This window comes from Mauremys reevesii, linkage group 23, assembly GCF_016161935.1.
Source record: "Mauremys reevesii isolate NIE-2019 linkage group 23, ASM1616193v1, whole genome shotgun sequence".
In the NCBI taxonomy this organism is placed as follows: domain Eukaryota; kingdom Metazoa; phylum Chordata; order Testudines; family Geoemydidae; genus Mauremys; species Mauremys reevesii.
Window position 1 is genome coordinate 11,138,021 of NC_052645.1, and position 23,948 is coordinate 11,161,968.

Genomic DNA, 23,948 nt, shown 5'->3' on the forward strand with positions numbered 1-23,948 from the left:
AACAATCCGGTTAATGAAGTCTTCTCCAGACATCCATTAAGAGTCTATAATGCTAATTTTATGTAAAAATCCAGTAAGTTTCCTCATCGAATTAACATTACAGACCTGTAATGGGCTCTTAAATCTGCTCTGGCCTCGGCAGGAATGTTCTAGGAATCCCTGTAGGGGTTGGTACACCGGGAACGGTTCAAATGCTGCCTCCTATCCCAAGGGTACTATTTGGTCCCCTCTCTACGGTGGCTATGTAATGGATACCAAATCCCACCTGGTATGGCAAATTCATACTGTTAAACCCACAGGAAGGTCGTTATTAGAGAGTATCAATTTAAAAAGCAACATTTGCAATCCTCGAAAGCTCTTGGTAGAATTACAGGTGAGTGTGTAGGGTTTGGAATGCGACTTCCTCTGGGGTGGAACAGCTGGCTGACAGCACACAGGAACACCACCCAACAGCTGAGGGTAGGGAATGAAGAAGAAAGCCATATCTCCTTGGAGGAGAAGGGTGGTCTTGTGGGTACTGCTTTGGAATGGATGTCAGTGCTCAGCTCACTTCCCAGATTTGCCACAGACTCCACGCGTGAAACTTGGGCAGATCACTGAATCTCTCTGTGCCTCAGTGCCCCGTCGATAAAATGAGGATAAATACAGTTCCTTTCTCGCACCCTTCCCCTTGTCTATTCAGCTTGTGTGCTCTTTCCATGTGTGTGTCCCATGCCCAAAACAACAGGGCCCGGATCTTGGTTGGGGTGCTGTAATACCAATGTAATACGATGGCTAAGGAAGTGCCAGACTCCCCATCCCCCAAGGCTGATTCACTGAGGAGAGCTGCTTACTGCTGTACCCAGCTCATGAGTTTAGGCTTTAGCTTCCCTATTCTGTGTGCTGCACAGGGAAGCTGACCAGCTAGCTCTGTGCAGCAAGTAGCATGTTGCAGAGAGCATGAGGACACGCCGGGCCCAGGGAGGCAGGCCAAAGGCCTGCATTTGGGAGCTAGTGGTCCTAGGTGTAATCCTCGCTAGTGACCCCACTGGGGAGGGCGGGGGTAGGGAGGTTACACCAACAATAACAACTGAAGCTGTAGTGGTGTTTCGGTGGGAGGAATGCAATGACCCAGGCCCGCAGAAACCCAGACTCGCCGCAAGGGCCAGCGGCAGGGCCGGGGCGATGTGGGGGGGTGCGTCGGTGCCACTCACCCAGGCGGAGTTGGACTGGTTGAGCTGGTTGAGCATGACGATGGAGGTGCAGCCGTAGTCGTACACCAGTCTCCAGAAGTCGGCGGTGGTGTTCTGCAGAGGGTGCAGGGTGACGACGAAGGCCGCGCTCTTGGTGTAGCTCTGAAGGGGAGCAAGCACAGAGTGGAGGGGACCACGTGAGCTCCTTAAAGCAACACAGAGCACGGTGGGGTGGGGGTGGAAGTAAAGAGCGAAAGGGCAAGGATGGTTTTGGGGCTAAGGCTGAGATGCTGGAGATCAGGCCCCAGCTTTACTGCAGGCTCCTTGCACCTCCCAGACTACACCCGGCGCAGAGATCTGTGGCGGGAATGTCCTGGCCAATGAATAGCGCCGTCTCAAAGGCCTGATCCTCTGATTCAATTCACTGATGGGACCCTACTGACCGCAGTGGGCATCGGACCGGGCCTCAAACCCCCATGCAGCGAACAGAGCCGTGTGTTGCATAGGGAAGCTGACCAGCTAGCTCTGTGCAGCAGGTAGCGTGATGCAGAGAGCATCCGTTTTTGGATGGGGCTGCGAAACCTGGGCCCCGTGAGGCAGGCTGCAGACGGAGAACGGAGCCAATGTTCCGACTGTGCCTTTCGCCCTGCAGTACCAGTAGGGAAAGAAAACCAAGCCCATTGGATCCTTGCGACAACCTGAGAACTCCCTAGCCCTGATTCCCCACCTTGCCTACGCTGGTGTAAATCAGGAGTAGCTCCATTGAAGCCAAAGGAGCTACACAGTGGGGAACTGGTGCAAGGAAGAGGAGAATGAGACCCACTGGACCCTGGGGTTTGTCTGAAACAACTGCTCAGGGGACCAAGAAAACTCAGCAACGTAGGGGAGCAGGGTGTTCTCGTAAAGTGGAGCGGAGCTGCACTCGAAGGCCCGACTCGGATCTCAGCTACGCCTACATTGCTTTAACGTCACTGATTTCATGGAGCCACTCCCGATCTACACCGGAGTGTGCGAGAGCAGATTCATGGAGCCACCCCTGATTTACGCCGGCGCGTGGGAGAGCAGATTCATGGAGCCACCCCTGATTTACACCGGCGCGTGGGAGAGCAGATTCATGGAGCCACCCCTGATTTACACCGGCGCGTGGGAGAGCAGATTCATGGAGCCACCCCTGATTTACACCGCAGCGTGGGAGAGCAGATTCATGGAGCCGCCCCTGATTTACACCGCAGCGTGGGAGAGCAGATTCATGGAGCCGCCCCGATTTACACCGCAGCGTGGGAGAGCAGATTCATGGAGCTACTCCTGATTTACACCAGAGCGTGGGAGAGCAGATTCATGGAGCCACCCCTGATTTACACCGGAGCGTGGGAGAGCAGATTCATGGAGCCACCCCTGATTTACACTGGAGCGTGGGAGAGCAGATTCATGGAGCCACCCCTGATTTACACCGGTGCGTGGGAGAGCAGATTCATGGAGCCACTCCTGATTTACACCGGAGCGTGGGAGAGCAGAATCAGGACCGAAAGGTTTGCACATATTGAAGGTTGCCCAATCAGGATGGCTTCTTGTACAGGTAAATAAGCAACAGGGGCCAGATCCTCAGCTGATATCAATCAGGAGGCTCTATGGACTTCAGTGGAGCTGTGTTGATTTACACCAGCTGGGGATCTGGCCCAAGGACCTGTTTTCTCTGCTTTGTCAAGCTTCTTCTCAGCACTTTAGGGGCAACGGGGAACCTGGCTCTCAGGGCAGGTCTGAGCCCCGGCAAGGGTTGCTCACGCCCGCTGGTGACACTCCCAAGGGACTGCGGGCAGCTGGGCGTAGCGAAGTGTGGCACACAACGGGCGCCACTCTCCCTTGTGCCCGCCTGCCCCAACGCGCACACACATCTTACGCTGGGCCACGTGTAAGTGTTGGGGGTGGCGCAGGAGCTGGGCAGGGTGGCTCTGTGCCAGCCGGGAGCTCCGCCAGGCCAGGGCATTCTCAGTGCCCAGCTCCACTTTCGGGGGCAACACAAGGGCATGATCGCACTGGAGAACCAGGAGTGAGGAGCCCGATTCAGATCTCCTTCATGCTGCTGGAAATCAGAAGTTAACAGAGGGACATGAATGCAAGCGATGCGAGAATGAGGCCCGAGATGCCCAAGGCCCTTGTCCTCATTCGGGGTTCGGCTCCAGCAAGCCGAATGGTTTAAAAATGCATCTTTACGTTATCTCAGCACCTTGACGTCCCTTGGGGGGACGACACTTTTCACCCTCAGATCTCTCAAACATAGAGTTTTATTCACCTCGCTGCAGGGGGGGAGGGGGAGGAATCACCTCTAATCCAAGCACCAGCACGAGAAATGTCCGCCCAGTGGATTTTTTTCCCCCCAGAAAGTTACACACTCGGCGTAAGAGGGGCTCAGAACGAAAGTGCCTCTCAGTTTTGCTCTCCCGAGGCTGTAATCTCTCTGGGGGTTGGAGGGACGCTTAGAGGCAAGACACCTCTGAGGCTTTGCTACTTGCAAACATTTTCTGAGGGTGAAAAAAAAGACCCCGCTCCAAAGGAAACCGCGCTGCTTGTTAACACTTCAAAAGCAGCAAGTGCTTTTCGGGGCACCTGGCGAGAGAGAGGACAGACAGTGGAGTGTTGTCTAGCTCTTGTTCGCTGGTTCTCCACCCCCACTAAAGGACCCTTGAAACAACACTCTGCGCACAAGCGACAAATTCTCAGCACTCACAGAACATCTTTGCGCCTTTGGATTTCTCCTTGAGCCTTGTTTTTCCAGGCAATCTCCCTGCCCCCCAGGGGATCTGGGCTTGATTAACGTCTGCTGCCTTAAGCCCCGGGTGAATTTTCAAAAACGGAGGGAGGAGATGATCATTTCAGAGATGGACCTTTGCGTCTGAAACAGCTTTCTTAAAATGAGTCCTTTTAAAACAGTGTTTCTCAAACCCGACCCAGAAGGGGGTTGCAAGACTATTGTAGGAGGGTGTTGGAAGCGGCGGTTGCTGGTCAGACGTCCAATTCCGCAGGCAGTGCTGCTGCCAGCAGCAGCACCAAAATAAGGGTGTCACAGTATGGGGTGGTGGTGTCACAGCCTGAAATGTGCTCAAAGGGAGTTCCAGCAAAAGAAGTCTGAGAAGCCCTGCTCTAAAAAATAAAAAAGCAAACCAAACGCCCACAACCGGACACGGAGAGAAGGAGAGCATGGAGCTTGTAGGGAAAGGAAATCATGGTGCAAATTCTCGCCTACTGTCCTCTGACCACAAGTTTCTAGCCTGATTACACCCATAGCAAAAGCTGGGGGATCCCAGAAACCAGGAGCTGTGTGGGGCAGAAGTGAGGGTCTCTAGCACCGTTGCCTCTCCAGAGGAAGAAGTTTCAGCTAATGTCCGTGTCGTACATTTCCACAGTGCCCAAGGATTCCATACCGCGTAAACAAGTCGGCTGCTGGCATGGAGCCATTTAACTGGGCACAGAAACATGAAAAACGAGACTTTACGCTTCTAGGCCTTGTCTGTGCCTACCCAAGTGTGTCGGTAATTCCACTGAAGTCAATGGGATGACCTGTGCTTAAAGTTAAGCACATGCTTAAGCACCTTGTTGGATCAGGGCTATCTAGCTCCAACCAGGGTACTGCTTAGCTTCCAGGATTATGCAATATGGAGCTTTTTCATTCTAGTTCACACCAGTCTACGTCCAACCTAGGCTGGGAGCGGCTGAGAGCTGGGACCGTTTGAAGACCGTATGGCTCAGCAGAGTGGAGGAAAACTCAGGAGCGCCTTGTGGTTAAGGCTGAATTTCGCCACTAATAATGAGCGTAAATACAAGTTACGGGGCTGAGACAGGATAAACCTCATGACAGTAGTTACCAGGTGTCTGGTAGAGCTGCGTGGAGAAAGTCATTCTGTTTTGTGGAGGATTTTGATATTTCGAGAGTTGGTTACCACTGCGATACGGAAAGAAAACCAAACATTTTTAAATTCTCCGTGAAGGGGAATGGAGCTGGAGATCTTGGGAGCCCTGGGGCTCCTGATGTCAGGACAGTCTGCCTGGCTGGCTGCCCCAGAGCTGCAGACCCTGGAAGCCTGGAGGTTTCTTGACCTGGTTGCCATGGGAACTCAGTTGAAATTGAAACGTTTCAAGTTCAATTAATCATCACATTCTGATGTGTCCCATTGGGATTTTTCTGGCCAACTCTAATATTTAGGGAATCTTGTTAAATGCTAATATAGCCCCAGATCCTCAGCTGGGATAAAAACCACCACAGCTCCATGGAAGACAATAGATTTCGGGGGTGGCGGTGAACAACCAGCTGAACATGAGCTCCCAGGGTGCTGCTGTGGCCAAAAAAGCAAGGGCAATCCTGAGATGCATAAACAGGGAAATTGGACAGAAGAGCAGAGAGGTTATGTTACCTCTGGTGTGACCATTGCAAGAATCCTGTGAGAGGGTTCAGAGAAGAGACACGAGAATGATTAAAGGATTAGAAAATCTGCCTTACGGTGATAGACTCCAGGAGCTCAATCTATTTAGTTTACCAAAGAGAAGGCTAAGGGATGACTGGATTATAGTCTGTAAGTACCTACGCGGAGAAGAAATATTTAATAATGGGCTCTTCACTCTAGCAAGGAAAGGTCTAACACGATCCAACAGCTGGACGTTGAAGCTAGACACATTCAGCCTGGAAATAAGACCTACATTTTTAACAGTGAGGGGAATTAACCATTGCAACAATTCACCAAGGGTTGTGATGGATTCTTGACAATTTTTAAATCAAGGTTGGACATTTTTCTAAAACAGTGGCCCCCAAACTTTTTCTGTCTTGCCCCCCCCCAAATAATGGAATCTATCTGTGCCCCCCAGGAGCCACAGTCGGGAGCCAGGGGCCGGGGCTAGGGACCAAGCCGTGCCCAGGGCCGCAGCTGGGGGCTGAGCCGTGGTCAGGACCCGGGGCTGGGAGCAGAGCCAGGGACCCAGGATGGGGCCAGAGTGGAGCTGGGGGCAGAGGAGGGCTGGGTGACGCTCCCTCCCCACCTCCCGTGGGGGCTGGCCCAATCCCCCCCACACTCCCCGAACGTTCCTCTGTGCCCCCCAGGGGGGAGCGCCCCACAGTTTGGGGACCACTGTTGTAACACTAGGGATGTTGGGGGGAAGTTCTTTGGTCTGTGTTGTGCAGCAGTTTGCCTGGATATCACAATGGTCCTTTCCGGCCTTGGAAGCCATGAACCTCTGCCCGAGGGTCATGGCTCTCCTCTCCCACAGCTGCCAACAGCCTTCTCATTGCTCGCCCGCCTCGCGATCTAAGTAACAGCAACACTCGCTCCCGCTGCTCCCGAGCAGCCGCTCGAGCACTGAACACGCACTCTCACGCCCCCGGAAGGCGTCTCTCTCGAGATGCAAGTGCCTCTTTCCGCCTCCTCGAAGGAGCTCTTCACCAGACGCGAAGTGCCTTGCGAGACGGTGGCTACCCATTCTCCACTTCCCACCTCATCCCGGTGACACCTCGGCAGCTTTCGCTTTCAGTATTGCCTGCGCCTTCCTTCGGCTGCTCTTTTGTCAGACACGTTTGCAACAACACCGTGTGTCACTTCAGCTTGTGCTGTGGCAAGTGACTTCTGTGCATAATGGGTTTCCTTCCCCCGCCTGAGAAAAGGGGGGGGGGGAACCTTCAAAGTTCCTTTTCTCGCACATATGTCACCGACTCGTCTTGCGTGCTAACAGAGCGACACTCTTCCGTGCAGCGGGTGCAAACCAAAGTGAGCAGAGCTTGTTGCAAAGAGTGTGTCGGCTTTCCTCTCTTGTTCTAGCTGCTCCCGGAGCTGGAGCGCTACTTGTAGGTATTCGCAGACGAGTTTGGGCCACTTGTGAAATCCGTCGGCGAGAGGCAGCAGCCATTTCATCCCCACAGAATGAATGGGACTGGTTAGGACATTGGACCGGGGCTCAGAGGAGTTGGCTTCAACTCCCAGTTCTGCCACAAACTCCATACAAGACCCTGAATGTCTCAGTGCAGCAAAACTCATCTGTCAGGTGGGGATAATTATACTTGCTTTCTCCCAGCCGCTGTCTTGTCTGTTTAGCTTGTAACGCTCTTCGCAGGCCTCACGTGTGTCTGTCCAGCACCTGCTGCAATGGGGCCTTGATCTAGTCTGGGGTCTTTTGGTGCTACTGGAATCCCAGTAAATAAATAAAATAATCTATTAAACAGAATCGAAATTCCTAGTTACCATTGAACACACTCGGGCAGCTCAACCCTTCTCAGAAGTACAAATCAAACAGAAACCTCTTAAAAGAGAAAATGTTATTCCCCTGGATCCCAGCCCGCTGGTTCTAGTGAGTCCTCTAGCAGTGGTATGATAATGCCTCCACTTAACAGATGCTCCCTTTTATCTAGTCGTCTCTCGCTTGCATGGCTCCTTGTGGTGCAGTGCCAGGCTGCTCCTTTATCCCTGTGAAATGAAGTGATCTTAGTCCACATCCCAATGTCCAGGCGTCAGGCTCACAAAATCCAGCATCCCCTTCCCATTACCTGCCCCCCTCAGCAGCAAGGCCGAGGAGGAAGGCTGGCCCAGAGGTTAGGGTACTAGCAGGAGACTCGGGAGCAAGTTCTTGCTCCGCCACTGACTTCCTGCATGACCGTGGGCAAATCACTTAAGAGCTCTGTGCCTCCGTTTCCCATCTGTCCCATGGGGATGACAGCACTGCCCTGCCTCCCAGGGGTGAATTTGTTCAGCTATTACAGCAAGGGAGGCCACAGGAGAACCAGAGACAAGGAGAGCAAATGCTGACTTGAGCCCTAAGTCTGCCAGACTCACTTCAACACCGGAAATGCCACAGCGTTCAGTGCTTAAAGTGTCCCGGGGATCAGCGTGACGTCCAATACTAGGACAGACAGACTGAGCTGACCGACCTTCACCAGCCCTTAAGGAACATGAGATTTCTTTTTTAAAAAAAATTGACGACGATAAGGGGTTTAATCCTTCAGCACAAATAATAACGGACAGACTGGGTCAGACCAAAGGTCCATCTAGCCCAGTATCCTGTCTCCAGACAGTGGCCAATGCCAGGTGCCCCAGAGGAAATGAACAGAACAGATAATCATCGAGTGATCCATCCCCCGTCGCCCATTCCCAGCTTCTGGCAAACAGAGGCTAGGGACACCATCCCTGCCCAGCCTGGCTAATAGCCATTGATGGACCTGTCCTCCAAATGTGATCCGAAGAGCTTTGCACTCAGCAAAGTGTAAAGGAAATTCTGTTCTCTGACCCAGGCTGTTCCTGAAGCAGAGATCCAGTGAGAGAGGCCAGGTGAAGCAAGAAAACCCAAACAACACAAACCAAAGCTCGCTGTGTGTGTTAGCCAAAGGTGCAAGCTTCCCCAGAACAGACGGCTGATGCTACAGAGCCATTCATGGCGACCGCCTCTGGTTTATGAAGTGATTCTGCTGTAAGTGAAAGCAGATAACAGGGAGACAGGCTCTGTCTGAAGACATAACGTGATAAATTGCCCGCGGGATGAAAAATGCAGAGCTCAGCTGGAATGCGCTGGGGCCCCGATGTAATCAGGAGCGATACAGGAGTCCAGGGGTGGGGAGGTGGGATGCTGGTCTTAGGGAACGCAGCACACGATGGGAGTTGATTCATTGCTGCGCGGACGTGAAAGTGCCCTGCTTGGTTTGAAGAAAGAAAAGCGGTTTCAGTGATAAACGACCCATCCCTTCATGCTATAGGCAGCGTGCTCAGAGCTTCCAGGCTTCCGCGTCCTTTCTGCTTCATTTGCAATAGCATTCCTCTCAACATCATCCTGCCTCGGCAGAGTGCGGGGACCCACGGAGCCACTGCAGCATCTGTAACCACTGCCGATGTTTGGGAGTCAAGCCTATACATGGGAGACAGCATAGCCCAGGGGGCAGGGGTCTAGCCAAGGAGTTGGGAGGACTTGGCTCTGACAACCACCCGCTGTGAGTCATGTCACGCCTGTGTGCCTCAGTTTCCCCATCCGATAAAGGATGGTAATGACAATGACCTTTCTTTGTAAAGCGCTTTCGAGAGCTACGGAGGAGAAGTGCTATACCAGAGTTAGGTGCCATTATACAAAGAAACAACCCAGCCTGCATGTCGTCGAGTCTTACCTTCCTTCCCCCTCTCTTTCCCTGCTGTTTACAGGAGACCCACCGCTGCAGAGCCTCAGCACTGACCTATAAGGTCTCCTCCTTATCCCTAACTACACACATCCAGCCTGCACCCACAGCTCGAACTTTGCGGGGCTGTACGAAATGGGGCCAGGAGTTTAGCCAATCCCAGATTTTGTGTGCAAAAGGAAACATGCACCTGGGTGAGATTTCACAATGCAAAGGCCAGCAGCCTTGAGCCCAAGTCCCTTCTCCGATGCGCTCCTAACGATGCACAGGCTCCTCTCCCCATCGTCCCCAGCAGGCAGGCAGCAAACCTGGCTCTTGGTTCCACTAGACAATGGTGTCACTGTACGCAGGGGCTCAGAATCAAGGGGGCTGTAGCCCAGGGAGCCATTGACCCTGCATAAAGGGAGCTTGAAATGTTACTATTCTGATCTGGTGATGCTACGGCCAGCTCCTCAGAAGTGTGCAGGTGCCTAATTCCCATTGATTTCAAAGGGAGTCTGGTTCCTATTTACCTTTGAGGATCTGGCCCTCCTGCCCACTTTGCACCCCTGTCAGTTTGTGGGCACTGGGTGCATGGCTGTGAGGAATCAGACCCCGAAGGTTCAGTAGCAGAGAAAGTGAGAACTAGAATCATAGAATCTCAGGCTTGGAAGGGACCTCAGGAGGGATCTAGTCCAACCCCCTGCTCAAAGCAGGACCAATCCCCAGACAGATTTTTGCCCCAGATCCCTAAATGGCCCCCTCACAACCCTGGGTTTAGCTGGCCAATGATCCAATCACTGAGCTGTCCCTCCCCCCATCAGGCTCAGGCTCAGGCTCGGTCTCTGGCCTTCCCAGCCCCCGTGATGAGAGGGCGCCGCACTCACGTCGGTTAAGGCCGCGTTGATGTAGTTGTTACTGTCCCCGTCCATGGAGATGAGGAAGGGAAGGCATCGGTCCGGAGGCAGGACGTCCATGCTGCGGTTCTTCTCCCGGTTCCGCGGCAGGAGAGCGATGCTGCACTCCTCCACGTCCAGGTGGGGCGTGACCGAGTTCAGGGTCTGCGAGGCACACGGCGCCGGGGTTACTAAACCCGTCCCGCCCCCGCGAGCGCCCCTTTCCCTGGGCTAGACCTGGCCTGCGACTTGCACTAACAAGGCAGGTCTGGGGCCCTCCGCAGAGCTCCCTTCCCCGTGCAAGGCCGGCGTTGGCTGGAGCCTCGAGGGAGGAGAAGTGAGGGAAGGCTGCTCTCTGGTTGCCTGGTGACACCCCACCTGGACGGGGGGCTTCTGGCCTCCCCCTGGCAGACGCTGTCGGTAGTAACAGCTGAGAGTCCGAGATGGGGATCGGGATGGGGGCAGGACACAGGGTAACAGGACACCTGGTGGCTTTGAACTGTAGTTCTTAGGAACATCTTGCCCCCAGGGAGGCCTGGCAGCATCTCTGTAGCCTCCCAAGGGTGAAAGGAGCCCCCAGCCCCGGCCAGCCTCCGGGGGGCTCACCTGGAATTCCTCCCGCAGCTGTGAGGAGTTGCTCTGCGGTTCTATCCTGACCATCTCCTTGTATGTCGGCTTGAATTCGCTGACCGGGATGGCGGTCTCCCCACACAGGCAGGCTTCCAGGATGGCGTCATGGATGAAGATGTATTGCTCCTTCGGGGGGAGGGACGACACCAACATTAGCAATGGGCTCCAGGGGAAGCGGGGAAGGGGGCCCATCGAGGAGGCCCCAGACACACCAGGACTTGCTGCTCTGTCAGGGGCACGTGTACAGGACCAAGGCTGACTCTGCTGCCCTGAGCTGCCACTATGCCTAGGTGAAGTGGGCCAGCGCTACCCACCTGGGGAGCCCTCTGGGAAGGACTGAGCCAAATGCCCACGGCTCTCCAGCCCCCGCAGGCTTTGCCATTCCTGGAAGGATGCTGCCGGACTTGGTGGCAGGAGAGGGGTTTTTTGCTTTCCGTGGGAGCATCAGAGGATGTTATGGAGACAGAGCAGCGATACATGATGCAGGAAGGGCTAATTAATTAAGATTAATCATCACTAACTATTGTCATTGACTGCTCACTCAGGGCCAGGACTTAGGGGATCCCTGTGTAGGGAACACAGGCTGGTAGCTAAGGAGTCAGAGAGAACCACAGGGCCTGCCTGTGCCCAGCAGCCTCGGTAACAAGACTCCTTTAGATGCCTCCCAGCCCAGTCCTGTCTCTCCTCCAGGCACCAGCCCAGGATATGGAGAAGGGAGGGGAACAGACTCTGCACCCGATACCGGATCTGGGAAGCCTGTTGTTAAAAGGCAGACATGGGCGGGGGGTGTCTTCCCCCCTTTGTCGTCCCTACGCACCTCGGTCTGGATCATGTTGATTCTCCGCGAACAAAGCGTCTTCACACAGTTGTAAATGTCCACAACGCCCTCGCACTCAGCCATGTCCAGCATCACATCCAGGACGATGTAACAGCCCGTCCTCCCGGTGCCAGCGCTGGGGCAATGGGGAGCGGGAGGGGAACAAATACAGGATGCTTAAGTTATGCCTACGCTGCAATCCCAGGGTGCCGACCCAAACTAGCGTTAATCTGGCTAGGTCGGGTATCGGCGCAGCCAAACTGCAGCAGCGCATGTATCAGCCTGGACCAGCCGCCCGAGTAATCGCCCGGGGTGGGTCTGTATAGCCTGTGCTGAAGCCTGTGCTGCCGTAGCTTCACTACGAGGGTACCCGAGCCAGCGGCATTAAGACTAGATTAGGTATGGCCACCCGAGCTGTACCCCGGGTCTGCAGTGTAGACACACCCGTAGAAACCTCCCAGCACTGCCTTCACCCCATCAGACAATCCACTTGTCTGAGCCGTACCAACCCCCGACACGCCAGGAATGGATTTACTCCCCCCGCCCGCTTTTCCCAGAGGCTTTCACAGCGAAATACTAATTTCTGGGGCTGATGAATCACTCCCCATGATTATCAGTGATTACAGACTACGGGGACTAATCACACTCCTTGTCTCCAGTGAATGAATACTGATGAGGCAATTGGCAAGGCGAAATCAAATAAAAAATCCCTCTCATTCATCAGCTCCTCCTCCTTTGCCTTGCCCAGCGGAGGAAGAGCCGTGAACCCGTCGCAGAGGAAGTCTGGGGCACTGATGGTTGTTCAGAGAGGACAGGCACTTTCTGTTCTGCTTCAGGTTCAAACCAGAGGCCTGGCCACTCATTCCTGGCCCTGCAAGCTAGGACAGCTGGGGTGGTGATCTTCTCCGGTCTGCATTGCCTTGAGCCTGGCCAGTCCTTGCATGGGAGATATCCAAGAAATGCTGTAAAGGGGTCAGGAGTGAACTCAAATCCCTACCAACATAGGTTAAGTGGGACCTAGTGGGAAGGCCAATTCTCTGAGCAGAGCTACAGCTGAGGAGTTTATTTGAAGGCAAAGCAACCCAGCAGTTGGGAGCATATAAATGGAGAGGAAAGAAGCACTGGGAGGAGAGCTGAGAGCCTGAAGGAAGGCCAAGGTAGACAGGACTAGCTGCTTCTAGTTCACAGGGGACCAGTCAGTGACAGTGACTCAATATTCTCTTCCACATCCCGTCCTGAACTGCTGAGTTGTGTTTCCATGTGCTGCTAAATAGCTGCCCTGCTCCACCCTAGAAGTGGCTGCATTTCTGTGAAAGGCCGGGGATTCCTGGAAGAGATCACCAGCTGCTGGCTGTGGGGGGAACCCCCAAAAGAGGAGTTAAATCGAGTATTTACAAGTGGTCAGCTGTCCACATTCCCATGAAAAACCCATCACAGCTGGGACGCACCGGCCTCCGTGGCAAAGCTTGTGCTAGGAATTATTTGGAGGGAGTTCTCTGGCCTGTGCTACGGAGGGGGTCAGACTAAATAGCCACAATGGTCCCTTCTGGCTTTCGACTCTATGAATCCCAGTAGCGCGGTCCTGAGTTTAACTGGCCAGGGGGACTGAACAACACACTCTCGAGTCACGGTGGACGCTCCGAAGCAGGGTTAGGAGATGCTGCCTTGAGGGGGCAGCGTGGGAGACGTTTGTACTGAGACAGAACAGGTGCTTTCAGGCTCTGGGTAACAACCTGGAGTCATTCCACCAGCCTGTAAAATTCACGTCAGGAGAAGATGCAGGCCCCTGTGCAGCGCTCCAAGCCGCGAGTGCTTGAAATACACACCCTCCCCTGGCCGCCTCCTATTTCAGAGGTGCCTGGGTAAGAACATTTTACGGCTCAGTACGTTCATGCAGGGACATCCAACCCCGAGCCATAAACCAGAGGCTCCTTACCTGCCGCAGCCGCCCTTCTGAGGCAGCCAAGTCACGTTTCTCATAGCTCCCTTTTAAATATTTTACTATCAATCCCAGTGTCCTACACTCCACGCCAAAGGCCCCAGGACAAGACTGTACTGGGGCAGGCCCCGTTCCCCTTGCTCAAGCCCTCCCACTTCTTGGGAGTCTCCGGTGCTCACGCCCAGCCTCTCCAAACGCAGGAGTCGCATGCTGCCTCTGAGCGCTGCGCCCCCTTCCGCTGCCCGGCAGTGAAATCTCGGGGGGTCTCCAAGCAGCTGCGGCTGCGGTCGGTTCTTACCTGCAGTGGATGACTATAGGCCCCGCGTCGGGGGGCGTGGAAGCCTTCACTCTCCGGATGAAGGCCAAGAGCCCGGTGGCGTGGTAAGGCACCCCGTGTTCGGGCCACGACGTGAAGTGGAACTGCTTCACCTCGTGCCGCGCCGAGTAGCCCCTCTGCAAAGGAAGCACAAGGCAGGGTGAGGCCGGAGGAATCCCGGAGGCAGGAGCCAAGGACCGGGAGAAGGAAGGGGAATGGAGACCCAGATTCACTGCAGCCGTCTCTGGATTGCAGGCAGCAGCGGATGGATCACCGTCCGTGATGCACCACCAGACCCAGATCGCGGGGGCTGGCTCTGCTGGCTCACGCGCTAGTGATCTGGAGCACCGGGCAGGTTGCTCCTCTGAGCACCTTGGTTCAGTGTGTGTGGGGGGCGGGTGGATGCACCCAGACGTAGGTTCTTATTGTCCTGGACGGGCTGTGAGGCAAGGTGGCCAGCCCCAGTTGCCGTCCCTGAGGCAGTGATTCAGCACTGCCACCCTCTCCTCCTTCCCCCGGGCAGGTCCCTGTGCCACTACCCCCTGCTACCCGAGCCCCAGGCCTCCTTTGCAGCCCTCAAGCGCGAGCTGCCCTGCCTGGAGCTGCATGAGGGCTTTGCTCTTCAAACACCCTGCCCCCGCCCCGTCTTTGACACGGAGCATCCCCAGCACTCCCCGGGCTGCCAGAGTCCTGGGGTCACTGTGTCACGGCCAGGACAGGCTTCTGGCCGGCTGGCAGCACTGCCCCCTCACTGCACCCCGGCGACGACAGGATGGGAGTGTGCGAGCCACCGGCTGGGCGTGCTGCACTCCAAAGAGACAGTCCTGCAGCAGGATCACGCCAGGAGACCCTACCCTGACATTGCTCCCATCACGTCACCAGCGAGGCTGGGAGGGAACAAGGGACAGCAGCGTTTTAGCAGCCAGTTAACTCCTGTGGTCGTGTATGAGAATATGCCTGTTCCCCGCTGGCCGTGTCATCGCATTCCCTGGGGTCACTCAGGAACAGACAGGGGTGGGTGTGATTCTCTATGACCCTGCACCTTGGGCAGTCAGGGCTAGGTACGGGTTAGCGGGTTACAGTTAGCTTAGGGGGTTAGGGGTGGCTTAGGGGTCTAGGGTGATAATTTACACACAGTGCCCTGGTGTAAATAGAGGGAAGAATCTTGCCCCATACCTCCGGCGCCCCCTAACAGGATACAGCGTTCACATTTCTGCGTGGACCCCGTGGATTAACCCTCGCAGGGATGAACTAAGTAGCTATTGCTAAGCCTTGCGAGCTGGCAGTGCCATGGCCAGACGTTCCTGGTACCCCACAGCCACATGGTCTCAGCTCTTTTTCCGTCAGCACGATGGGGTTAAAAACAGACAACCCGTGACAAGCAGCCCTTCTGCACAGGCCTCCGAGGCACCAAGGAATGGCCGGTAATGAACGCACTCGTTTCCAGGAAGCTGTTTGGTCCCTAGCTCATAACAAGACAGTAATTTCATGTTCCTGTAGATTAGGGGGTACATTACACTTGTTATGTCCCAAGGTACTGTACTGTACAGTAATTGCCATGCAACCTGCACTCCACACTAGAGGATGGAAACAATCGTTCATTCCCTCTGCAATTACATGGTGCTTACCCTGAAATTAGATCATCAAGAGTGACCATGTAAATAAAGAGCCGTTCTACCCGGCCTGCCTGTAGCCCGCCTCCTACCAGCCTGACGACCAGGAGCATAAGCAGACACACAGCGCACGGCTTGGAGTGGGGCACAGAGAGTCTCACTAGGAGTCCTGGGGTGCAACCGAGCCCTGGGAAACTCACGCTGAACAGCAAGCAAATAGCAAACTTCCTAAGGTGAGAGGGAGCGGACGGAGAAATAGGCTCCCCGGGAGAAGGCGGGGGAGCCCCGCTGTTAGGGGCGTTTAAATGGGCCAGGATGCAGCCCAGGAGAATGTACTGTCAAGAGCGATGCTGCCCTGGCCAGAGAGGCAGTGGAGGACCTTAGGTCTTGTATCGGGTACTCCAGCCAGTTCATCCCGACAGAGCTGACCCCAAGCCCATTGAAGTCAATGGGAGTCTGTCCGTTGACTGACGGAGGCTTTGGCTCAGGCCCTTGGTGAACATCTAACCCGCTTCAGCATATCAAGACCAACCCAAGCATCCTGGGCCAAATTCTGCTCCCATCTACCCCAGTGTAATCCAGAGTGACTCCGGTGAAGTCAGGGCAGTTATGCCAGGTTTACACTGCTGTATAGGAGAGCACAGTTTGCTGGGCTCTAGATGCACATGCATGGTGGTAGCTCTCTGTAAATCCCTGGATTAGCCTGGCCCCCAGCATCTGCAAAGTCCTTGCAGACTGTGCTTGCTGGCTGCATCCCCTTCCCTGGGAAGCACAGGGGATTGGCTGATACAAGCCATGGTGCAACCTGACCTGGGATAGAACAGGCCTCCCGCATCCACGGGGATGAGCCAGCACAGAGCCGGCGCTTACCCTCTCCAGGGCGAATGTCCGGACGGCGTATTCTGCCAGCAGCTCTGATTTGACCAGGGTGATTTTGATGTCTCCGTACATCTCGGAGTCGTCCGGCCAGTACTTGGAACACTTCACCTGCCACAAGCAAACAAACCACGCTGTAGCACCGCGGGAGGACGGGTCCTAGCGGAGCCAAAGCCGTCGGGGAGAGGAAGGGGACCGGTCCCTTACCCTTCCCACCTCCACCAGCTTGGTGATCATCACGATGCTGGAACAGTGCTCCTGCCACACCATGCGCCAGAAGTCGTACACCATTTCCTGCTTGGGGCCTGGAGGATAAAGAGGAAAAGAACTGAGAGCCCGTAGAGGAAACCACTATCCTAGAGGATCCCACTATGCCTCCCCGAGATCAGGGCCCAGCGGGCCAGGATCTGTATAGACATACACCAACACTCTGAAGAGCCTCCAGTCTCAATATCGTGCTATTTCCCTTTCCCCCCGTTCACTTCTTTTTGGTAAATAAACCCCCTTGGGAGCGTGAAGCTAAAATGTGTCTCCTCACTGAAATGGGATCTTCCCTGCTGACAGCACTTTCTCTTGTTATTGCAGGGTTGCTTACGCTCAATGGGGTTGCACGCAGCGACATTTTGTCTTGCAAGGCTGCATGCGGGTGTTAGAATTGCATGCACTGCCTTGCTATTGTAGAGCTGCATGTGAGAGGTGGGCTGTGCACACCCGTTTGTTATGGTAGGGTTGCTTGCCCGCAGTGGGGCTGCAGGCGGGGTTGGTTCTGACAAGGCTGCCCACGGGTGCTAGCTTTGCGTCTCATGTTATGGTAGGGTTGCTCCTGAGCATTGAGCTGCGTGAACTCGTTTATAATTGCAGGGCTGGTTGTGACAGCTGGAAACTTTTGATCTGAGCGCAGTCCTGGTGAGCCACTGAGGTGGTGTGTTGGGATGAAAGGATTAAGGAAGCCTGCCTCTTGTCCCCTGACATAGCCCCTAGCCAATGAGAAGCCAGTTCATTGGTCTCCATTTCAATCGGACCCGGTAGTCATCTCCACTTTGGGACTGAGCCAAAGGCCACTGAGGTCAACCGGAGTCTTTCCATTAACTTCAACGTGCTTCGGATCAGGCCTAAATAACTCTGTAGCGTTGCCGTGACCCATTCGGCCTGCAAAGGCCCCGGGCATCCTGCAGGGAGAACGGGGCTGGACGCAAGGATCGCAAGTGATTATTATTCAGTAGGGAATTTCCAGCTGGCGTTTGGTTTGGTGCAATTGCGCTGGGATCAGAAAGTCCAGTGTTCAGCCCACTCTGATTGAATCTCCTGTCTAACACATTGCAAACCACATCCCCTGGGGGTAAAGCTGCAGGTCACCATCTGCCCACTGGCTCTGGGAGAGGCAGGGAACGAAAGACAAAGCCTGGAGATCGAAGGCACTTTACCTTGAGTGGCTATGAAGTGGTTGGATCTGTGGTAACCCTGTAATGGAACAAGACTGTGTTAAACCTCTAGGGAAGGAGACCTGGTCGAGACACAGCTGATGAGCCACCCTCAGTGGGGGCTGCCATGGAGACCCTGTTCCTATTGACCGCGCTGATGGGCAGCTCACCAGAGGACTGGCCTATGGTGAGAGGGTAAAGCCCATGGCACAGGGTGACTAGCTGGCAGCACTGTGCGTTCCCCCGGGCAGGGGGAAGGCTGAAGCTGGTGAGATTTCCCCTGCAGTGATCTCCGCACAAACACCAGGTATCTGTACTGGGCATAAAGGAAGCTCAGAACTCTCCTGGGTCCCGGGCAATGCCAGGCTGAGAGACCCTGACTGCCCGCGGAGGCCAGGAGGTGGCTAGTCAGTAGGACGCCTGGCTTCGATCCAAGACTCCCCAATGCTCCATGCATAAGCGAAGAGGTTCCAGCAGGCCGGACCTGGGGCTTGTTGCGTTCTCTAAAGGACGCTATCAGCTGAAAGCCCCCAGACACGACCTTCCTTAAACACAGGCTCCCAGCGAGGATTGGCAGGCGCACCCCCAGTCCACGCCAATGAGGACGCTAGGCAAACTCCAGAGACCCCCCCCCGAGGGAGGCGGGGGCTCTCTGACATCATCCCCCAGGTTCCGTCCACACCAGGAGCTGACAGCGCGATGCCCAGCTTGTGTAGACAGACTCGTGGAGCTGTGGTGGCGCAGGCCATGACAGCACAGGGTATCCAGGACCCCGCGGATATCTCCTCGGGGCGGCCAGCCCATGTCACCGCTGCCTGTGCGACCACGGCTCCACTACTATTTCTAGCACTCTAGCCGGGTGAGAGTTCAGCTGGGGGATCACACACGGAGCACCAAGTGCGGACGTAGCCGGGCTGGGTGGGACCTCAAGAGACCATCTAGCCCAGGGGTAGGCAGCCTATGGCACGGGTGCTGAAGGCAGCACGCGAGCTGATTTTCAGTGGCACTCACACTGCCCAGGTCCTGGCCACTGGTCCGGGAGGCTCTGCATTTTAATTTAATTTTAAAGGAAGCTTCTTAAAACATTTTAAAAACCTTATTTACTTTACATACAATCGTTTAGTTCTATATTATAGACTTATGGAAAGAGACCTTCTAAAAACGTTCCAATGTATGACTGGCACGTGACACCTTAAATCGGAGTGAACGAATGAAGACTCGGCCCAGCACTGCTGAAAGGCTGCCGACCCCTGAGCTAAACCATCCCCTTACACTGAAGCAGGATTAAATCTCCCTACGCCACCCCTGAGAGGTGTTTGGCACACGGGCATGACCCTGGGGGATTCCTCTCTCGGTAGCTAGGGGTAGGCAGCAGCGTGAGAGCAGCCCCCCTTCTGCAGGGCCGGGGAGAGAAGGGAGGGGGCTGGGAAGTATAAAGAATGAGGAGGGATGGACGGGGGTGACCGGGGGAGGGAGCGAAGAGGACTCGGAAAAGGGGAGAGACGGGCAATCGGAGACGGGGTGGGGCAGGAATTTGAAAAAGGGTCGGGAGAGGAAGAGGAGTCCAAGGGGGAGACAAGACCTCAAAGGGAGGGGGGCGTGGAGGAGAGAGATTTCACTGTAGAATCGCCCAGGGTCACCCCCCCCAACGTGCTGGAGCCGACTCCGTGACCCCCTCCGCCCCACTCTCTACTCCAATTGGCTGTCGGAAGCCGCTCCCCCGGCCCCTTCTACCACAGCACAGAAGCCAGAGAGACAATCAAAGCCCCGGCCTGGCCATTCGGACGCCAGGCGTCTCGGTCAGAGACTCCTGCTTACACAAGCGGAGCTGACAAACATATGAAGGCTGCGGGTAGCGTCACCGTGAGAGCCCAATTCATAATATCTCAGTCCGGAGCAGCCATGTGGGCCCGTGTAATGGCCCCGCTCTCCTCATTCATCTGAGCCCGTTACCGCAAACATTACTAACGCTGAGTAGGGAAGAGCAAATCTTAACAAGGCCCATGACAGAACCGGGAAGGCTCCGGAGGCAGACCCATCATGTGCAATTTCAGCAGGGTGGGTTTCCAGGGGTGGGCTTGCTGGTAAGGGAGAAGCTGACTCGACCGTGCTTTAATGATGCAATTGCTGGAGATCAATAAGGAACTTAAAACACAAAACCCTCCGACGGCAGCCTGACCGATGGGCAGACGTACAAACAAATCCCCCTGCTCTGTCAGAAAGAACCGCGATCGGGTGCGGAAGGGGGGACGCTGAGCCAGCCCGATTCTCATTGATGCACAGACTGCACAGGGCTGTAAAGATCCTTGTCTGCGTGGGACAGTGTGAAACAGGCAGATATGCTGGGGTGCCTGTGATAGGAGGCTGGACTCCAGGACCCAAGAGGTCCCTGCTAGTCCTGGGTGGACACACTTATTCCAGGACTGACTCATAGGTGCCAAGGCTAGAAGAGACCATCGGGATCACCTAGCTGACCCCCCTGCGGGACACAGGCCAGAGACCTGCCCCAAGACACTCCCTTGCGCAGAGCTTTAGAAAAACATCCCAGCTCCATTCAAAAACCGAGCAGCTTCTTTTGGATCGTTTGTTTAGTTTAACCTTCTTCCCGAGCTCCGTAAGCTGAACCAAAAGCCGCCCTCGCGAGTTCGCCAGAGATGCAGACCCGTAGCACTGCACCGGTTTGAAGTCACATCTTAGGTCCCACTGAAGAATCTTTCCCACGTAAACCAGGCCTCAGTGCCGACAACAATCCAGTCCTCTCTGCCTGCGCCTCTGGCCACCGCTCCTCTGTACCCACGTGCCATTGCTGGCCTGATTCCCACTGGCACTACAGCCATTTTACATCACTCACACAAGGCAAAGCCGCCTTCAAGTGGAGGCACAAGTGATCCGTGTGCACCCTAAGGTCCCTTTGCATTGCCACAGCTGTGCAGAGCGTGCCAACGAGAACCAGGCCCTGGTAAAGGCCACAACCCCGCTGTGCGGCAGGGAAGTTCCATCCCTGGTGTACAGCGGGGGAACCGAGGCACACGGCGGGGCAGTGACCCGGCCCAGGCCACACAAGGAGTCTCTGGCACAGGCGGGACTTGAACCGCAGTCTCCTGAGGGGCACCTGAGTGCCGTCTAACAGGCACCTGTACACACCTACCCCACTTGCACCAGGGCCAGAGCACGAGCTGGAAGGAAGTCCCCAGGTTGGGGTCTTGGGAGGAGTAAAGGAAAGTGGGGGGAGAAAGAGAGGAGAGGGATACAGGCTACTTACTTCTCGGTTTATCCGAATCTTAATGATCCCAATCGGACACAAGTTGAAAAGAAAAAGAGACCAGAGACAGGCAGATTAGTAAGGTACAGTCCGAGAGATGGATTAGAACACGGCAGCTGTGGGAGCGGGTCCCAGACGACAGACAGCGGAGACAAGGAGCAGCAGCACTGGCCCCTGGGGGACTCGGCGTTGCTCCTGCTACCCCATTGGATCAGCTGGGCAGAATCAACTAACCGGGACGGCCCAGCCCCCTAGACACTATGGGGCCATGCTCAGCCGGGGGGACACCCGGGGGCGATGGGGAACGAGGGCTCTTGGCTCCGGTTCAGGAAAGAGCTTGCCAAGGAAGTTCTGCGTGAGCCCCCAGGTCTGCCAGGTTCTCCCACCCGCGCTGCAAACTGAGCGGTGCTGGCAGGCCCAGGAGAACCGCTGCGGCGCTCCAGAGAATCATCTATGGACTGAGGCTGGACTGAATTGCCATGCAAACGACTCGAGCGATGGATACATCTGGCACGATCCAGGATAGCTTCCCCCATCACCCCGCTCATGCACCCCTCCCTGATCACTCGAGCCCTGGGCTCCCCACTCAGCCCTGTGTGTGCCCCTCAGCCCGACCCACCGGATACCCCATCACCCCAGCCCTGCGCTCCCCACTCAGCCCTGTGTGTGCCCCTCAGCCCGACCCACTGGATACCCCATCACCCCAGCCCTGGGCTCCCCACTCAGCCCTGCCTGTGCCCTCAGCCCGACCCATCGGATACCCCATCACTCCAGCCCTGGGCTCCCCACTCAGCCAGTCCTGCCTGTGCCCTCAGCCTGACCCACCAGATAGCCCATCACTCCAGCCCTGGGCTCCCCACTCAGCCAGTCCTGCCTGTGCCCTCAGCCTGACCCACCAGATAGCCCATCACCCCAGCCCTGGGCTCCCCACTCAGCCCTGCGTGTGCCCCTCAGCCTGACCCACCGGATACCCCATCACCCCAGCCCTGGGCTCCTCACCCAGCCCTGCCTGTGCCCTCAGCCCGACCCATCGGATACCCCATCGCTCCAGCCCTGGCCTCCTCACCCAGCCCTGCCTGTGCCCCTCAGCCTGACCCACTGGATACCCCATCGCCCCAGCCCTGCGCTCCCCACTCAGACCTACCTGTGCCCTCAGCCCGACCCATCGGATACCCCATCACTCCAGCCCTGGGCTCCCCACTCAGCCCTGTGTGTGCCCTCAGCCCGACCCATCGGATACCCCATCGCCCCAGCCCTGGGCTCCCCACTCAGCCCTGCGTGTGCCCCTCAGCCTGACCCATCGGATACCCCATCGCCCCAGCCCTGCGCTCCCCACCCAGCCCTGTGTGTGCCCCTCAGCCTGACCCATCGGATACCCCATCACCCCAGCCCTGGGCTCCTCACCCAGCCCTGCCTGTGCCCCTCAGCCTGACCCACTGGATACCCCATCGCCCCAGCCCTGCGCTCCCCACTCAGCCCTGCCTGTGCCCTCAGCCCATCCCATCGGATACCCCATCACCCCAGCCCTGGGCTCCCCACTCAGCCAGTCCTGCCTGTGCCCTCAGCCTGACCCACCAGATACCCCATCACTCCAGCCCTGGGCTCCCCACTCAGCCCTGTGTGTGCCCTCAGCCCGACCCATCGGACACCCCATCACTCCATGGGCTCCCCACCCAGCCCTGCCTGTGCCCTCAGCCTGGCCTGGCATTTCCCCTGCTATTCCACTTCTGGTGCCCTCCACACACAGGGAGAGAGCTTGGTCCATGGGGTGGGGAGGAAGAAAGAGGGAATGAATGAGAGAGAGAGAGGGAGAGAGGAGCCCAGGAGGAGGAGGGGGAGAGGGGGTCCTGGGGCACTGCGGGGAGGAATAGTGAGAGCCACAGAGCACACCCCGGGCAGGCTGTGGGAGCAGAGCAGTGCTGGGCCCTGAGCCCCGTCATGCAGGGTGCGGTGGGTTAGTTAGACAAACCTCCAGACATTCCTCCCGGGGGATCCCACCTCCCTCCATGCGCTGCTTGGATTTGCAGAACGGTCCCTTGCAGAACATGCATGGGCCACACACGGGCGCTGCGAGGTCCCCCCGCCGCCCCTCCCGTCCCCCCGCGAGCGCATGGCGGGACGCCGAGGTCAGGCCCAGAGCCCCCCAGGTACTCACGTCGATGTAGTTAGCGTTGATGTAATCCGAATTGGGGTCCCCGAGCAGCGGGTGCAGCTTGACTCGATGTCGGTCGTCTGGAGAGCAAGTCAGACAAAGAGGCTGTGACGGTGCAGTCAGGGGGCGGCAGGCATGGAGACAACGGGCCGCGGTCCCTGCGCGGCTCCAGCCCAGCTCCCGGTGCCCTTCCGAGCGCTCCCTTTGGGGGAACGCAGCTTCTTATCAAAGATCTGCTGATGCCGCTCACACCTGATCCGCAGCCCCCCTGCTACTCCAGTCCTGCCTCTCCCCCACCCCAAGCCTCACCAATGTCCCTCACTCCTGACCCATAGCCCCCTGCTATTCCAATCCTGCCCCCATCGGTGCCCCTCACTCCTGACCCGTAGCCCCCTGCTATTCCAATCCTGCCCCCATCGGTGCCCCTCCCTCCTGACCCGTAGCCCCCTGCTATTCCAATCCTGCCCCCATCGGTGTCCCTCACTCCTGACCCGTAGCCCCCTGCTATTCCAATCCTGCCCCCATCGGTGTCCCTCATTCCTGACCCGTAGCCCCCTGCTATTCCCTGCTGTTCTATTCCAGGACCTCTCCTGAGCAGAGAACTGCTGACCCTGACACCGAATTTCCCCAGATGATGGGCTCTGGCCCACTCTAATCTGCATTTCGCTGGGCCCTAGGTCTGCGGGGCAAATCCGTGGGGAGCCCCTGACAGTCGCAGAGTGCCCCGTCTACGAGGAAGGAGCT

General features: G+C 56.3%; 1 protein-coding gene across 7 annotated transcripts in view; it reads right to left on the reverse strand.

Moving 5' to 3' along the window:
- PTPRU (protein tyrosine phosphatase receptor type U) overlaps positions 1-23,948 on the reverse strand; it is a 327,477-nt gene that overhangs the window by 22,966 nt on the left and 280,563 nt on the right. For 5 of the 7 annotated variants that reach the window (XM_039511300.1, XM_039511305.1, XM_039511306.1 and 2 more), the window contains 10 exons: positions 23,208-23,284; positions 21,053-21,070; positions 17,794-17,830; positions 16,577-16,674; positions 16,364-16,480; positions 13,863-14,017; positions 11,626-11,761; positions 10,785-10,934; positions 10,170-10,343; positions 1,194-1,334 (listed from right to left, as the gene is read on the reverse strand). In XM_039511300.1, the coding sequence (XP_039367234.1) occupies positions 1,194-1,334; positions 10,170-10,343; positions 10,785-10,934; positions 11,626-11,761; positions 13,863-14,017; positions 16,364-16,480; positions 16,577-16,674; positions 17,794-17,830; positions 21,053-21,070; positions 23,208-23,284 (1,103 nt within the window). The remainder of the gene's footprint in view (positions 1-1,193; positions 1,335-10,169; positions 10,344-10,784; positions 10,935-11,625; positions 11,762-13,862; positions 14,018-16,363; positions 16,481-16,576; positions 16,675-17,793; positions 17,831-21,052; positions 21,071-23,207; positions 23,285-23,948) is intronic. The other 2 variants (XM_039511303.1, XM_039511302.1) reach the window with 1 other exon arrangement.